The sequence below is a fragment of the Microtus oregoni genome, unplaced genomic scaffold, assembly GCF_018167655.1.
Source record: "Microtus oregoni isolate MIOR12 unplaced genomic scaffold, Mior012 000050F_ref0000143, whole genome shotgun sequence".
Lineage (NCBI taxonomy): Eukaryota > Metazoa > Chordata > Mammalia > Rodentia > Cricetidae > Microtus > Microtus oregoni.
Window position 1 is genome coordinate 1137137 of NW_024543256.1, and position 18683 is coordinate 1155819.

An 18683-nucleotide genomic window follows, 5' to 3' on the forward strand; every position below is an offset into this window, starting at 1 on the left:
AAACAGGACCCCGTTTTCATCGCGACTCGGCAACAGCGCCACCTGCTGGATAATAGGTAATATTGCAGTTTTCATTTCTAATGCAAATTTTACTGCTTTGTTTTCACTAATACAATGGATTAGTAAATTTATATTTACTAATACAATGGATTACATCATACAAGGTTTATATGATTATGGGGATACCTTAATTTGCTTGTTACTAGGTTTCAGTTTTCTTTTCCATATTCTATCATTAAGGAAGAATATGGCACTCCTAAGAACGATTGAATCTTTACGTACTAATAATGAACAGAAGAATATGGCACTCCTAAGAACGATAGAATCTTTACAAACTAATAATGAACAGAAGAATATGGCACTCCTAAGAACGATAGAATCTTTACAAACTAATAATGAACAACTAATTGACAGGATTAAAATTATTGAAAATCAGAGGTTATCTGAACAAGTGGATACTATGACAGACAAAATTGACTCCATATCCAAGGGTATTAGAAAGTTACCTGAAAGGGTTCAGGCTGTTGAATTTGACGTTCAGACTTTAACACAAAGTTTTGATAAGGTAACAGACAGAATGTACCTCCAAGATGGGAATCTACATGATATACAAGAAAAGTTTAAGGAGGACATGTTATCTTTGAAGAAAAAAATTAAAGCTTTGGAATCACAGGTGCAGAATGGGGACCAAAAAATTGATGCCTCAGTGAAATCACTGGAAATATATACAGGTCAGGAGATTCAGGATTTAAGAGAGACAATAATAAAAAGATTTGAAAAGATTGGAGAAATTATTGCAGCTGGTGAACAGAGTAAGGAGGCACAAGGACAGGATACAATGCCTCCACCAGCTATTAGAACTGGCTTACCCAGAGTTTTAGCGACATACCCTATACTTAATTCTTACAAAGCATCAACTTCTAAAGGCTCAAAGGGAGTCAGAGAAGCTAGATGAATGCCAATAGCAATGAATGATCTGAAAGAAATTAAGCAAGCTGTTGTTAATTTTGGCTTGCACAATGCATATGTAAAGGAAATGATAAGGACTTGGGCTTCTAATGCTAGAGCTACCCCCAAGATTTCCATCAGTTAGTGTCTGCAGTTTTAGATAATGGACCTTCCTTGATGTTTGGAATTTATTTCAGAGAAGAATCCAAACATATGGAACAGCAAGGAAGAGCAAAGGGTGTTGAGGTTTCCCAAGATCAAATTCTTGGTGCAGGAGAATATGCTGATCCACAGGTCCAAGCTCTTTATGACGATGAAGTACTGTGTCTATGTCACCAAGCAGCTTTAAATGCTTGGAATAGGATACAAGATCCAGCAAAAAGGGTTGAATCATATACCAGAATAAGGCAGGGACAGAGAGAACCCTTTATTGACTTTTTGCAAAGATTAATTAAGGCTCTGGACATAGGGGTAACAGACCCAGAAGCTAGACGAATACTTCTTGAATCTCTAGCTTTTGAGATTGCAAACATAGAATGCAAAAAGATAGTTGGGCCTTTAAAGTCTAGATCAGCACCTATGGATGAATGGATTCAGCATATGATGAATGTTGAGACGTTTAGCTATAATGATGAATCTTGGGTAGGAGAAGCAATTTCCAAAGCAATGAGGAGACGTCAAACTGCCAGGTGTTTTAATTGTGGTAAATTAGGACATTTGCAAAGGTATTGCAGGCAAAGAATTTCTAGGAATAATATCTCTTCTGGGAATGACAAAAATAGGAGACCTCGGCCTTCAGGTATATGTAGGAGATGTGGTAAAGGCCAGCATTGGTCCAACGAATGTAGGTCAACAACAGACAGACGGGGCAATCCGATATCATCGGGAAACTCCTTGGAGGGCCTCTCGCAGGCCCCCAAGCCAACAGTGGCCCAGTCATTCCCAGTCACAGTGGAGAACGTGCCTCACCAAGAAAATTAAAAGCTCCAATTTCTGCTGTAAAAAGTAATACTGGTCTAAATGATGAATTACGTGTGGAGGATGAGTCAAAAAACCCAGTAGGACAGAGTAAACGTATATTTTGGCAGACTTCTATTAATGATCAAAGACCAAAGCTAAGAGTCTGTATAAATGACACTTTTATTGAAGGCTTATTAGACACAGGTGCGGATGTAAGTATCATTACCCCAGAATCTTGGCATCCAAATTGGCCTCGTCAAGAGGTAGATGTTCAGTTCCTGGGAATTGGAACCCTATCTCGTGTAAAACCAAGCACAAGATGGGTTGAATGCATAGGGCCCGAAGGGCAAATAGGAAGACTAAGGCCATATATAGCCAATATTGCCATAAATTTATGGGGCCGTGACCTGCTACAGCAATGGAATACCCAGATTAACATTCCTGTAGTTCCAGGAACTCATAATTCTGGGAAAGATATGATGAGGTATTATGGAAAAAGGTCACCAGCCATTCAGGCTGTACAAGAACATACAGCAAATACCAAACCTTTAGAGGTACCAACAGCCCTACCTTTAAAATGGCTAACTGAGAAGCCAATATGGATCAAACAGTGGCCTCTAGCTGAAGATAAATTACAGGCATTGGAACAGCTGGTGCAAGAGCAACTAGATGCTCACCATATTGAAGAATCAACCAGCCCTTGGAATTCTTCTGTGTTTGTTGTAAAAAAGAAATCTGGTAAATGAAGAATGGTGACATATCTAAGAGCTGTCAACAAAGTAATTCAACCTATGGGCCCACTACAAACTGGAATTCCTTTGCCTTCTCTGTTACCAAAAGGATGGCCTCTTATAGTTATTGATTTGAAAGATTGTTTTTTCACTATACCATTACAAGAAAAGGATAGAGAAAAATTTGCCTTCACAGTGCCTACTTATAATAATTCTCAGCCTAATAGGAGATATCAATGGACTATCCTCCCACAGCGTATGCTCAATAGTCCTACATTGTGCCAATATTTTGTAAGTAAGCCATTGGAAATAATTCGTAAATAATTCCCCAAGTCCATAATTTATCATTACATGGATGACATCTTGTTATCTGATTCAAATAAAGATACTTTAGAAAGGATGTTTGAAGAAGTAAAGAAAGTCTTCATCCATTCTTCCATTGAAGGGAGCCTAGGCAGTTTGGATGCTCACCTTACGAGACCTGGATAGTGGTGGGCGGTCCTTGGGCTTCCCACAGGTCAAGGAACCCTGATTGCTCTTCGAGCAGATGAGGGAGGGGGACTTGATTGGGGGAGGGGGAGGGAAATGGGAAGCGGTTGCGGGGAGGAGGCAGAAATCCTTAATAAATAAATAAATTAAAAAAAAAGAAAGTCTTGCCTAGATGGGGATTACAAATTGCCCATTAATTACCTAGGTTACAGAATAGGGTTAGAGAAAATTAAAACGCAAAAGGCACAAATTAGGAGAAATCAGTTAAAGACACTTAATGACTTCCAAAGATTGTTAGGAGACATTTCCAGTCTACGACCAGCTGTTGGGATAACACCTGATCTAATAGTTCATTTAAACAAAACCTTAGATGGTGATAAAGATTTGAATAGTCCAAGAAAACTGACAGCTGAAGCAGAAAAGGAACTGACAATGATTGAGGAAAAATTACAGGAGGCACATGTGGATAGGGTGAACCCAAATCTTAGCTGCATCCTAGTCATATTGCCTTCCAGAATTTCTCCTACAGGGATTCTAATGCAGAGGGAATATATTATTTTAGAGTGGATATTTATACCTAATAAACCAAGTAAAAAATTAAAAACTTATGTGGAAAAAGTCTCTGAATTAATTATAAAAGGTAAGCTGAGACTTCGTCAACTAGCAGGTATAGACCCAGCAGAAATTATAGTGCCTTTTACTACTGAAGAAATAAAAAAAGTTATGGGAAGACAATGAACCGTGGCAAAGAGCTTGTGCTAATTTTTTGGGAGAAATTAATAGCAACTATCCCAAAAGTGGTAGACTTAACCTCATAAAAAGAACTTCTTGGATTCTTCCTAGAATTGTACGTGATGCTCCAATAACTGGAGCCCGTACGTTCTATACTGATGCAAATAAATCAGGGAAAGCAGGTTACAAGTCAGATGAATTGAGTAAGGTGGAACAAAGCCCTTATAATTCTGTCCAGAAGGCAGAATTATATGCCATTCTTATGGTGCTAAGGGATTTTAAAGAACCTCTTAATATAGTTACAGATTCACAATATGCAGAAAGAGTTATCTTGCATATTTAAACCACTGAATTTATACCAGATGACACAGAGTTGACTTCATTGTTTATCCATGTACAAGACATAATCAGGAACAGGCTTTGTCCGATGTACATAACACACATCCGGTCCCATACAGGTCTGCCTGGTCCTCTAGCCCAAGGCAACGCTGAGATTGATCAATTATTGATTGGAAGTGTGTTGCAGGCCTCAGAATTTCATAAGAAGCATCATGTCAATAGTAAAGGCCTAAAGAAAGAATTTTCCATTACTTGGCAACAAGCTAAGGACATTATAAAGAGATGTCCTACTTGTTCTTTCTATAATCAAACACCGTTGCCTGCAGGGAGTAACCCAAAGGGTACTAAGAGAAATGAAATCTGGCAGATGGATGTGTTCCACTTTATGGAATTTGGTAAATTAAAATATGTACACCACACCATAGACACGTATTCAGGTTTTCAATGGGCTACTGCCCTGAGCTCAGAAAAGGCTGATTCAGTAATCACAAATTTATTGGAAGTTATGGCCATCATGGGTATACCTGCACAAATAAAGACAGATAATGGTCCAGCATATGTATCTAAGAAAATGAAACGCTTTTTTGATTATTATAATATAAAACACATTACAGGTATACCAAATAATCCTACAGGTCAGGCAGTTATAGAAAGATCAAATCGTACTATAAAGAATATGCTGAACAAACAGAAAGGGACCGAAAATACCCCCAGAAATAGATTACATAATGCTTTATTAACCTTGAATTTTCTTAACGCTAATGAGAAAGGAACTACAACAGCAGAAAGACATTGGATAATGGAAAAGTCTGCTGAACTAAATCAACCGATTTATTTCAAAGATGTGCTGACCTCTCAATGGAAGCCAGGAGATGTGCTACGTTGGGGAAGGGGTTTTGCTCTTGTTTCCACAGGAGAAGAAAAATTGTGGATACCATCAAAATTAATAAAGTTTCGATTTGAAGAGGAGAAACCTTTTGGAAAGGAGAAATGACAACTCATCCACAATGATGATATTCATACAGGTGATAAGAAAAACATATAGAATGGGGGCAGGGTTCTGTTCTTATCTCCACAGGAAAACACTCATCTTTGAAAAATTCAAGGGACCCTGGATGTTTGGCTACTGACAGATGGAAAAATACCTGCCCAATAGGAAATATCAAGAAAACTGAATGGGTTGTGTAAGTAATATTAAACCATATTTCTAAATTTATAAAGCTGGTTTTGAAGTTGGACTCTGGCTCAGTCCCTCTCCAATTCCAAGCCTGTTAGTAAGAGAAAAACCCAGAGTTTCTGGAGTTTCTGTCTCATGTCAAGAGCCATGATATGGGACAGAAAGAAATATGAGTTTAGAAAACATCTTTGCTTTTCTTCATATCTATCATACTTTTCATTGAATATATCTATCATGCCTTTCAGTGAATATATACATATATGTCTATATATGTCTATATGATTAATGCTTAAGTTTTTCACAATGAACAATGAGTTTTTCCTGAAGTGACATTTGAAGTTTCCAGGAAGAAGATGGGGCCCTATAACAACAACTCCACCTGGTTGATATGACGTCATATACTGATAGTGCTACTACAAGACCTGCTTTGGGTACCAGCTGCACAAGACAGTTCCAACTTGGTTAGCTGAAATGGTGCACATCTTATACAACATTTTGGCCAGACCTGCACAAAATACTCAGAGACTATTTGCAATTTTAAAAGACATTGATCTTGAAATTTAACCATCATTTTACTTTCACAGGATCCCCCAGAAAGAATGTCGCACCCAGAACAGCTGGAAGTAATTCTAGAGGACGACGTCCCCTCTCCCAGTAAAGTTTGCCCTTGGGTTAGGGACATCATTTAGGGGTTGATTATAATTAGTATATGATTGAGGGTTGGGGGAGGAATTTTATAAGCTCAGGGATCATTTTGAAAAAAAAAAAAAGAGGGATGATGGGATAATAGATTTATAATTGTGAGTTACTGTTTTTAAACAAATATATTGGTATTGATTCTTGTATATTGATACAAAGTTAAATTATATTGACTATTGTATGCATGCATGTTTCTACCTCTATTTAAAACATTTTTTATGTATTGACATATATTGTATTGATATTGTAAATATTTACCATATTGCAGTGTACATTTCTACCTCTGATTAAGATACTTATATAATGTTTGTGTATTGATATATATTTACCTACTGCAATGTATATTTGTACATTGTTTATATTTGGAGGTCATTGTCCTCATTTGTTTCACAGTCGTTTATTTTCTTAGTCTTTAAATTAGATAGATATTGAGAATTATATAGATTAATAGTCATCTAAGTTTGTCATTTATAATTAGACTAATCAGGTTCTTTAGATATATAGAGATTATACTCAGTATAGATAGATAATCTTCAATTTCTTCAAAGAGCTGTAGAAAATGGCCTTTAATCTAACTCAGAGTTTAGTGGTAGTGAGACACAATTGCTCCTGGCAACACCACTCTATTCCCGAGAGAATGTTGAGCACCAAAGACACTCCACCTGTAGCCTTTCTTTTAGGCAGAACTGGCCTTTGGGCAAAGAAATGCCCATACCTCAACCACTGACAGAGATACAGAGCATGCATCAATGGATAAAACAGGACTGTCATATTCTGCCAAGACAGGGTAAGGTAGTTTTGAAAAGTTGCTTGCCTTTGAAAATGGTATGTCAGTTATGTTAGGCCTTAGCCAAAGTTGGTCGCTTCAACGCTGCTAACGTGACTTTTGGTGATTGCCCAGGTAGTTAGTTGTCTCCGTGATTTGTTGCATGTTTTGGAAGTTGTTTTACTGAACTTCCTAACTACCCAGGTAACATTATTTCCCTTCTCAGATCTTCGATGGGGTTGAAGACTATATAAATGTAGTTACTTTCTCTCATGACTTGGCCAAGTTATTTATTATACAAGACCTAAGCTAGTTAGAATAGGATATTTGTACTTATTGTATATAATTTCATAGTAGGTTTAGAACTCTCTTATTTAAACAAAAGGGGGAGGTGTTGCGGGGAGGTCCTCCCACTCCTCCAGCCTATAGCCGCTGAGATACCAGCCCATTGGGGCGTGGTCTCTCTCCCTTTAAAAAAGCGGCCACTTCCCTCTCTTCTCTCTCTTCACTTCCTGCTCTGCTGGCGACTCGACTCCCTTCCTGGTTGTGTAGAGGGCTGTTGTCTGGGACGGCGATCTGTAAGTTTTTTCCCCTTTAAATAAATACCACCCTATTAATCATAATTCCAAACTGGTGTGGCATTGTTTGTGACTTACGCCTTCATACAACCACTTTGGAAATCAATATGGCTGTTTCTCAGAACATTGGGAGTCAACCTACCTCAAGATCCAGCAATACCACTCTTGGGCATATACCAAAAAGATGCTCAATCATACTATAAAAGCCTTTGTTCAACTATGTTCATAGCAGGATTATTTGTAATAGCCAAAACCTGGAAACAACCTAGATGTCCTTCAACTGAAGAGTGGATAAAGAAAATGTGGCACATTTACACATTAGAATACTACTCAGATAAACAAAAAACCAATGACATCTTGAATTTTGTGTGCAAATGGATAGAATTAGAAAACACTATCCTGAGTCAGTACCCAGACCCCAAAATATTGTATGTACTCACTCTTAAGTAGATACTAGCTATAAACAAAGGACATTAAGCCGATAATTCATGATCCTAGAGAAGCTAAGTAATAATGTGAGCCCAATGAAAAACACAGATAGATCCACCTGGAAATTGGAAACAGACAAGATTGCCTGAGAAAATTGGGAGCATAGGGGTGGGAGGAGAAGGAAGGGTTAGGGGAATAGGAGGGGAGAAGGGGAGGGTTGAGGCGAACTTGAGGGAATGGGATAGTCGAGTTGGAGGAAGGACAAAGTTAAGAGCAAGAAAAGAGATATCTTGATTGAGAGAGCCATTCATTATAGGGTTAGCAGAAACCTGGCTTTAGAAAAATTCCCAGGAATCCACAAGGATGATCCCAGCTAAAACCCTAAGAAATAGAGGAGAGGGGTCCGATCTTGACTTGCCCTCTAGTCAGACTGATGATTATCTGAAATATTACCATAGAACCTACATCCAGCAACTGATGGAAACAGAGGCAGAGACCCACATTGGAGCACTGGACTGAGCTCCCAAAGTCCAGCTGAAGAGTGGAAGGAATGAGAATATGAGCAAAGAGGTCAAGACCATGATGGGTTCACCCACTGAAATAGTTTACCTGAGCTAACATGAGGTCACCAACTCAAGCTGGACTGGGAAGGAAAAAGCATAGGACCAAACTTATGAATGTGGTTGACAGTTGCATGGCTAGCCAGAGTGAGAGGCCACTGGCAATGGCACCAGGATTTATCCATATTGCATGTACTGGCTTTTTGTGATCCTATTCTCTTTGGATGGATACCTTGCTCAGCCTGGATATAGTAGGGAGGGCCTTGGACCTTCTCCAAAGCAATGTGCCTTACCCTCTCTGAGGATTTGATGGGAGTGCGGTGGGAGGGCTGTGAAGGGAATGGGAGGAGGGGGGAGTGGGAACTTGGGTTGGTATTTTTTTAATCTAATAAATTTTTAAAAAGCTGACAGGCCAGTAGCTTGGCAGGAAGTTAGGTTGAAAAGCCAAACTGAGAATTCTGGGAAGAGGAAGTGCAGAGTCAGAGAATCAGCAATTGCAGAGAAGCAAGATGAGAATGCTGTACTGAGGAAAGATACCAAGCCACAAGACTAAGCAGTGATAAGAATTATGGGTTAATTTAAGTGTAAGAGTAATGTGGAATACTCTTTTGTACACTGTGAAGATTTGTTGCTGTTATTGGCTTATAAAGAAGCTGACTGGCCAATAGATGAACAAGATTAAGTTAGGCGGGAGAGCCAAATTGAGAATGCTGGGAAGGAGAAGAGCAGAATCTGGAGTCACCAGGCAGATGTAGAGGGAGCAGATGAACGTGTCATGTTAACAATATACTAAAACATGGCAGATTGTAAATAAGGAATACTGGTTAAATTAAAATGTAAGAGCTAGTTATTAATAAGCCTGAGCTACTGGCCAAGCATTTATAATTTATATTAAGCCTCTTAGTCAATTATTTGGGAACAGACAGGTGGGACAGGGAACAATCTGTTTACAGACCTCTACTTGTGTGCTGTACACACATGCACACACCCACACACCCACAAATGCATAAATTAAAACATTAAAAACAACTCAATAAATTGGTTAATGAACAGATGGTTCTCAAAAGATAAAACATAAATAGCCAAGAAACATATAAAAGGTATTCCACCTCAAAGCAAATAATAAGTACACTGAAAGCCCCGAATGACTGTCAGAAGAACAAAACAAATAACAATAGATTCTGGTGAGGATGTGGACAAAAAAGGACTCTTTTTATATTTCTGGTTGGAATATAAGACTAGTCCCAGCTACTATGGAGATCATCAGTTAGGAGGTTTTCAAAAAAAAACTAAAAACAGAGATGTATATTAGTGTACACCTTTAATTCCAGCACCTGGGAGGCAGAGGCAGACAGATCTCTGAGTTTGAGGCCAGCCTGGTCTACAGAGTGAGTTCTAGGACAGCCAAGACTACACAGAGAAACACTGTCTCAAAAAAAATGGAAGAGAATAAAAACAAAAAATAAAGAGCTAAAAATGCATAAAATCACATATGTATATGTAAAATTAAAGTAGAAATATGTGTCTATGAATAGACACAATAAAAATAATAATAATGAAACCTGTATTTCTCAGTGGCTAGTTTACTTACTTAATGATAGGCTTCTTTATGACACTAATTTTCACTCACAGATTCTTAAAATATATAAATTGGTGTGGGCGAATTGTCTGCATTCTGTCAATCATGTTTTAAATAAATGCTTATTGGCCAGGCAGAAAGTATAGGCGGGAAAACCAGACAGGAAATAAAAATGATACAATAAGAACAGGAGAATTCTGGGAAGGAGGAAGATGACTCCTCCCACTTATGCCCAGACCACTGAAGCAGCAGGATATGATCTGCCCCACTGAAAAAAGGTACTGAGTCACATGGCTAACATAGATCAGAAAAATGGGTTAATCAAGATGTGAGAGTTAGCCAGTGAGAGGCTAGAGCTAATGGGCCAATCAGCTTTATAACTTACAGAGATCTATGTGTGATTTTCTTTGGGGCTAAACAGTTGTGGGGTACAGGGCGGGACAGAAAACCCCAACAACAAACAAGCCAGGCTTGTCCATGTTACAATAAATGCTCCTAGTAGTCCTTGAGAAAATTCAAGACAATGGTTCCATTTGCATTTTCCTCCTAATGTGCGTAGGCACTAAAATGACAACAGAGTCCTTATTTTCATGAATATGCTGAGACTCTTGGATTATTGAACGCAACCTCTCCCTCTCTTGCTAGGATGTTAAGTGTATTTGAATTAAATTGTCATTGACTATGATAAATGTTTTGACAGTGACATCAGAGGGGTCAAGGTATCCAAGGCTGGTTGGGAACCAAAGAAGGAGTACAATGGGAGTGGAATGGAACCATTGAAAGTCTACATTTATGTTTTGTTGTTTGTTGTTGTTTTGAGACAGGGTCTCACTATGTATCAAAGGCTGGCCTTGAAAGCACAAGATAGCAAATTCATAGTTTGCATCTATTTTAAAATGTTAAATCCCTTTTTTGTCAGAGGTAAAAATAAATTCAAGCCACACCATACTGAAGAGAAAGCACCCACAAAAGGTAGTCACTTTCAAACTGAATATCCAATACATCCAGTGCTTGACATTATACTCCAGTTTAGATTTAAGTCCCAACAAAGTTTTCTAGCAAATGGGACCTAGGGGACATTACCTCTCTAATACTAGCAGTCTGTCAGGCTCCCACTGCACATGGATGCCTCTATTGTTCCATTGCACCAAGCAGACTGCATAGCAGGCACCCTAGCTACAGCCTATTTAACCAGCAAGGGGTAAAGGTTGGTGTGGGGCAGGAGGCAAAAAGAACCACTCATTCCACTATAGGTAACAGGCATCAAAGAGAAGCACAGACCTGCTTTTCTCACCTTCTCCTTCTCAACCCTTCTTAGGTGGATCTCAGATTATCTTGACTGTTTCATGTCTTGGGAGTCAAGGTGTAAAAAGGGGTTTTCCTCACCTGGTTTTCTTTTCCTGGAGGGACTCCAGTATCTCCCGAACATCAGTCACATGACTTTCCTTGAAGCTTTGATGGGAGACCTGAAGGCCAGCATGGACCTTCCTCGCTTCTGTCAGTTCTTCTTTCATCTTCTGCAACAGTAGCTTTCGTTGCTGAGCCACATACGTTTTGTCTGAGAATTTCCTCTGGTGCATGCCTGTCAAGTGACTCTCCAGAGTGGAGGGCCTAGCTATGTTTAGGGGCAGGTTATCTTTCCCACCTGTCTTGGACAACTTGGAATATGTGACCTTCTCACCAGGCTGCTTATGATTGTCCACAGCATTTTCCACTTTCAGCACTGAGCTTGTAGGGTTGCAGCCCTCTTCCAGTTCCTTCAGCTGCAGGTGGCACTGATAGAGCTTCCGTTCTATGTGAGCAATGGTGGCAGAGGTGCGCTGGTTCACCCTCTCAAAGGCCTGCCGGATATGTGGGGCCTGGTGTCGGTCAGCTTTGGATACCAGCTTGAGGTAGCTCATGGTATTCTCATCCCTACTGGCCTTCTCCACTCTCAGCTGCTCTGAGAGGTAGAAGATTCGATGCTTGACACCTTCCGTCACATTACGGGCAAGCTCACCATCCGAGAAGCTGGTGTGACTGCTAGGGCAATCCTCACGGGAGGACAGGGACTTGTAGGAGGGCATGTTCGGAGGGAGGGTTGCACTTGAGCTCTTGTTGCTTTCCACCTGCATTGGGAAACAATAAAATATGCAACGGGTCCTCTGTGAGCTTCAAATAGAAGATTTGAAAATGTATGGAGTCACTTCAGAAAAAAATGCATGTGTGCATAGACAGTGATGTGTACAAGGCTTGTGTATTCAAGATGGACCAAACACAGACTGTGTGGAAATGGAGTTCATTTCTTAGGCCCTGAACTCCTGCCTTTTAAACACTTAACTCCTTGCCCATAACTTACTACAAACTCAAATGGGTAAAATTTGTCCTCTACATCTGCCTCACCTGGCCTTGAACCTATCTTCCTATTATCTCTTCCAAGAATTATGAGTTACGTCTCTCACTAATTAGGGGCTGTTCTTTTAAAGTAGCAGTAAATTTCTTCCCATTAATCCATATGGCTTTCTGTATTGCTACTTCTGAGGAAATGGTAGTTAGAAAAATTTCTATGCTAACAGGTTTATCCACTCTTAAAATCATTTGCCCCACACATTATTTTTTGAGCATTAATGAGACAAAATATCCAGGGAGACAAATGAGGGCAATACACTACACAACAAAGGAAATAAACTGCATCCTTGAGAAACAGGAAGGAATCTTAACAAGCATAATGTTGAATAGAAAACCACATTGTGCTTTGTTCTATTTGGATAAATTTCAAGAACATGCAAAATGCAGTGAGGTTGTATAGGGATGTCTACATAGACGACAAACTATAAAGGCAAAACCTAGTCGTGAGGAGTACAAGCATCAGGAGGAAGAATTCCCTGAAGGGGATTGTGGCTGTAAGGCAGGTGGAGACTGTGGTGGTTGATAGCAGTTACTTATTATTTCTTAAGATACATGTTTATGTTTTCTGCACCTTTGTGCGCATATGCCAGATTCTGCGATTTTAAAAAAAATGTTTTAAGTGTTCAATAGATGGATTTAATAGCAGATTTTATATGATTAGATAAAGTTGCTAAATAGTAAAACAGAGCTGAAAAAAAGTATCTGGAATCCAGCACAGAGATATAAAGAAACAGAAACTTTTTGAAGTAGAAACAGAAGACAGGATGGGGAGGCCTAATAAAAATCTTCTCACTGTACCAGAGTGAGAAGATAGAATGAATATTACAAGGTAATCCATAAAAACTTTCTAGAACTAATAAAGGTGACAAATAAACACATTAAGAAGCTTAGTAAATTCCAAGTAGAACAAAACAAACTCAGAAATAGATCTGTATCAAGAGACAAGGTATTAGAGAGGTAAAAACATATTACCTTTAAAACCATGACGTTTAGCCTGCAATCTGACTTCTTAATAGCATCAGTAAAATCAAGAATATGGCTGAACAGTTCTTCAGTACCGTAAGAGATATGCTGTTGGAGAAACATAAATCAAGTCAGATTCAAAGAATTGGAAATCAGAATGTCTTCAGCACAACCACTAGCCAATGAAGAAATGCCTTCAAAGCTTGAAAGGTAAATGATTTTATAACAAAGCCATTCTCTGAGTTAAGGAGTCTTCTTTTCCCTTTTCCTTCCTTTTCTCCCTTCCATTTCCTTTGCCTTCTTTTCTGTTGTCTCTCCTACCTCTACTTTCCTTCACCCTTTCCCATTCTAGGTATTGAACCCAAGTCCTCAAATGAGGTAAAACTTGTTGCTCACATTCCCAACCCTAACTGTGAATGTACAGTGAAACATTTTTAGACATGACAGAACCAAAGTAGTTTACTTCCTCTTCAATCTTTCTCCAGATTTTTTCTGACACATATAGTGAACCACTACAATGAACAAGGGATTTAGAAAACAGGGTACTAGATGAAGGGATGGAGAGGGGAAGGAGGAAGTAGAAAAGCAAACATTTTTTATTTCCCAGATGACAAAAGGAGAGCCTGTGTTCATAATTGGGCAACAGGCCTGGAAAGCAAATTAAAGGCTCCTTTGGGGCTGGGGAAGTGGATCAGTGGATAAATTGAGGGCCTAAGTTTGGATCCCCAACATCTGTAACCCCAGTGCTGAGGGGTAAAAACAGAAGAATAGCAGTGGCTCATTGGTCAGCCAGCCTAGCCTAATTGGTGAGCTCCAGGTTGAGAGAAAGACCTTGTCTCAAAAAGGAAGGAAGAAGGAAGGAAGGAAGGAAGGAAGGAAGGAAGGAATTAAGAAGAAGTCGGAGGGGCTAGAGATGGCTCAATGTTTAAAAGCATTTGTTCTTTCAGAGGACCAGGGTTCGGTTCTTAGCACCCACATGATAGTTTACAAATATCCATAACTCCAGTTCCGGGAGACCTGATGCCTACTTCAGCCTTCTGCTGGTACCAGGAACGCACATGGTGCACATACATACAAGCAGGCAAAACATGCATATACATAAGGTAATTATTAAATAAAAGTTATAAAAAAATATAGGGGAGAGATAGAGGAAGACATCCTGACATCTACTCCTAGCCTGCACACATACAAACAAAGTTCCTTCAGAGAACTACTGGGAACCAAGTGAGTAGAATGTCAGAAAAATTTTAATACATAGGTAGAAGATTTTTGTATATACAGTTGGTGGAAGTGCTGAACTCAATACAGGTAATAGGGGACAAGCAGAAGGGGGTACAAATATTGACTCCAAGGAAAAGAAAATGTTAAACAAGGAAAGAAAATAAATCACATGCTGGAGAGATGGCTCAGAGGTAAAAAGCAATGGCTGCTCTTCTAAAGGTCCTGAGTTCAACTCCCAGCAACCACATGATGGGTCATCTATAATGAAATCTGGTACCCTCTTCAGGAGTGCAGGCATACAATCAGGCAGAACACTATAAATAAATAATTCAAAAAAAAGCTGGCAGTCGTGCCACATGCCTTTAATCCCAACACCCAGGAGGCAGAAGCACAGGCCAGTCTGGTCTACAGAGTGAGTTCCAGGACAGCCAGAGCTACACAGAGAAACCCTGTCTTGAGAAAACAAAAAGGGAGGGGAGGGAGGGAGGGAGGGAGGGAGGGAGGGAGAGAGAGAGAGAGAGAGAGAGAATAAATCACACTAATTATTCATTTCTAACTAGTATCCCCTTGAATTTGAAGATTTGGCCATGTAAATCCCAAGAAATGATGCACCTGAAATCATCACTGTGTACTGTGCAGGAAGGAAGGCCAAAGATGAAGTGTGTGTTGGATAGAGAGAAGGTATGTGAAAGAGCTATATCATCATCTTTTCTTTAAGAAGTTAACATCAGTTCCTAAAATACAAAAAGACAATTAAGCAGGATTATATCATCAAATTGTTTAGGTAACTTGAGGCAAGTGACAGGTAAAACAGCAAAAATGTTGAAAATTGTTTGATTCTGAAGAGTGGACAGGGTGTAGTTGGAGCCTTGATGTTGCTAATTTTTAATGTTAAATGATATCATCCTTTAATTAAAAAATCAAGTTGCTAAGTTTTGGTTAATAAGCTTAGTAGAAATATTTAACTCTAGCACCAAGAATTGACAAAATCTACCCTATAGGTCCACTACCTGGTTTTTAACGGCATGCATACCCTTTTTTTTTTTTTGAGATAGGTTCTTTCTATGTAGCCATGGAACTTTCTATGTAGAACAGGCTAGCCTTGGATTTACAGATATGTGCCTGCCTCTGCCTCCTGCATGGCTCATATTTATACCTTTTAAATATTTGAAAAGAAATGGGACAATTCAGAACATATAAAAATTACATGGCATTGAAACCTCAGTATTCAACTGGATAGTGGTGGCACATACCTTTAAGCCTGGCACTTAGGAGATAGAGAAAGCAAATCTGAGTTCGAGGCCAGCCTGGTCTACAGAGCTAGTTCCAGGATGGCCAGGGCTACATTTAAAAAAAAAAGAAAATCAAGAAAGAAACCTCGATATTCATAAAAAGAAAGTTATTTTCCCAGAGCCATTTTATTTACTTCCCCACAACCTAAGGCTCCTAAGTTTTCTATAAATGCTATCTGGCTATTTATAGAAAACTTTGTTGACCTACACTTAAACTATGTTCATGTATACCTTTGGCAAGTGAACAAACTGAATAATTTCTCAAGGAGCGAGTTGTAAATATGAAGAATAAAAATTTGCTTATAAACTTTTCTAGAGGGAATTTTATAGACACAATATAAGACTCAAAATTGAGAAGAAATATGTTGGTGTAAAAAATGCAAAGTAAGGGACTGGAGAGATGGTTCAGTGGGTAATTACAAAAACATGAGAACCTGATTTCAGATCATGGTACCTATGTTAAAAAGTGAGAATGGCCATACTTGTACCTGTAACCCCAGTGCTGTGGAAGAGTGGAAATAGGAGGATCGCTTGGGCTTACTGGTCAACAGTGTAGGTTCAGTGAAAGACCTGGTATCAAAAAAGAAGGTGAAATTTCTGTCCGGTGCTCCCGTGTGGGTCTCTGTCTCTGTCTCCTTTCATCGCCTGATGAAGGTTAATATTCCTGAGGATGCCTATGTGTTTGTCTTTGGATTCACCTTCTTATTTAGCTTCTCTAGGAACATGAATTATAAGCTCAATGTCCTTTATTTATGGCTAGAAACCAAACATGAGTGAGTACATCCCATGTTCCTCTTTTTGGGTCCGGAGTAGCTGAACATAGCGGACAATGAGGAATACTGAGAATTCAAGAACAATTGCAGTGGGTTTTTGATCCTACTGCACGTACTGGCTTTGTGGGAGCCTAGGCAGTTTGGATGCTCACCTTACGAGACCTGGATAGAGGTGGGCAGTCCTTGGGCTTCCCACAGGTCAGGGAACCCTGATTGCTCTTCGAGCAGATGAGGGAGGGGGAATTGATCGGGGGAGGGGGAGGGAAATGGGAAGCGGTTGTGGGGACGAGGCAGAAATCCTTAATAAATAAATAAATTTAAAAAAAAAAAACAAAAAACAAAAAAGAAGGTGAAGAGTGATAGAACAGGAAATTAGACAGCCTCCTCTAGCTTTGCGTGTATGCACTACTGTATGCACACATATATGCATATACACAATGCATATGTATATATGTACCACACATGCTACACCACGCACACACAAACTTAAAAGTAATCACTGACTACTAGAACAGAAACAGAATATATAACATCCAAACAATCAAGAAGGAAAAAAATGGAACTTGCTTGGTCCAGAAAAAAGAAAGGAACCAGTCATGAGGTACACACAGTATAGTCCCAGCCCCTCAGTTGTCTAAGCCTAGAAGTTTAGGGGCACATAGCAAGACCTTTTCTCAAAAAAGCAAACAAAACAGAGGCCAGCAAGATGGTTTAATGGGTATAAAGCACTTGCTGTACAACCTGACAATCTGAGTTCAATCCCCAGAACCCACATAAAGGTGGAAAAAAAGAGCTGATTCCAATTAATTGCTCTCTGACCTTCGTACATACTGCCACACACACAATAATAATAAATTTATATTTAAAAAACAGGCTAGTGAGATGGCTCCTAGGGTAACAGTGGTTGCCACCAAGCTGATAACCTGAGTTCCATTCGTGGAACCTACATGGTGGAAGAAGAAAACTAATTCCCACTGAGTTATCCTTTGGCCTCCACTTTGTGTATGACATGCGAACACTCACATGACCCCACACACACATACACAAATAAGTAACTAAAAGAAAGTGCTGGGAATGTTGCTCAGAGGGCCCATCTAGCACACTAAAGGCCTTGGGTTAGATTCCAGCATTGCTTAAAATGAGGTGATACAGGCACATAGGCCTTTAATCCCAGCACCTCCAAAAAGAGGAAGCTGGAGGAGCAAACTTCAAGCTCAACCTTGGCCTCAGCCAGCTTGAGTCCCACCTTGACCACATTAGACCCTGTCTCAAATCAACAAAAGTAAAGTTCAACCTAAATGTAAACAAACAAAATAACAAAACACAAAGAAAATAAAACAAAAAAAAGGAAAGGAATTAAAACTTTATTTGCTCTGCCCTGCTTCCTCTCCCTTGGAAGTATACTGTCTCTTAAGAAATTGTCCCTGCTTCTATAATTTAAAAAGCAAAGAAAGGAGGCTGGAGAGATGGCTCAGTAGTTAAGAGCACTGGTTGTACTTCCAGATGACCTGGGTTCAATTCCCAGCACCCACATAGCAGCTCACAACTGTAATTCCAGGGGATCTAACACCCTCATAAATGCAAGCAAAATACCAATGCACATGAAATAAAGAAATAATTAGGAAGAAAAGTAAAAGCAAAAAAAATTCAGGGTAAGGATTGGCAGAAATGCCTTAGTGGGTAAAAGTTCTTGCTTCAAAGCCTGACAACCTAACTTGGATCCTCAGAACTTATAGTAGAAAGAGCCAACTACTGAAAGTTGTCCTCTCACACCCGCACACATGCACCATATATGTGTGTTTGTGTATCTATATATTCCTGCATTTGTATTCAAATGCAAGCATGTACACATGCATCACACATGCATCTCTCTCTCTCTCTCTCTCTCTCTCTCTCTCTCTCTCTCTCTCTCACACACACACACACACACACACACACACCATACTACTAATAATAATAAAGTGTAAACCAAGCAGTAGTGGCATACACCATTAATCCCAGCACTACAGGCAGAACTATGTGAGTTCGAGGCTAGCCTGGTCTACAGAGGAGTTTCAGG

General features: G+C 39.5%; 1 protein-coding gene across 1 annotated transcript in view; it reads right to left on the reverse strand.

Moving 5' to 3' along the window:
- Nucleotides 1-13359, reverse strand: part of LOC121437044 (testis-specific protein TEX28-like) — a 30228-nt gene extending 16869 nt beyond the window's left edge. Inside the window, exons 1-2 of the mRNA XM_041636906.1 lie at nt 13348-13359; nt 11374-12095 (exon numbers count right to left, since the gene is read on the reverse strand). Of these exons, the coding sequence (XP_041492840.1) occupies nt 11374-12095; nt 13348-13359 (734 nt within the window). The remainder of the gene's footprint in view (nt 1-11373; nt 12096-13347) is intronic.
- Nucleotides 13360-18683: the final 5324 nt, after the last annotated feature.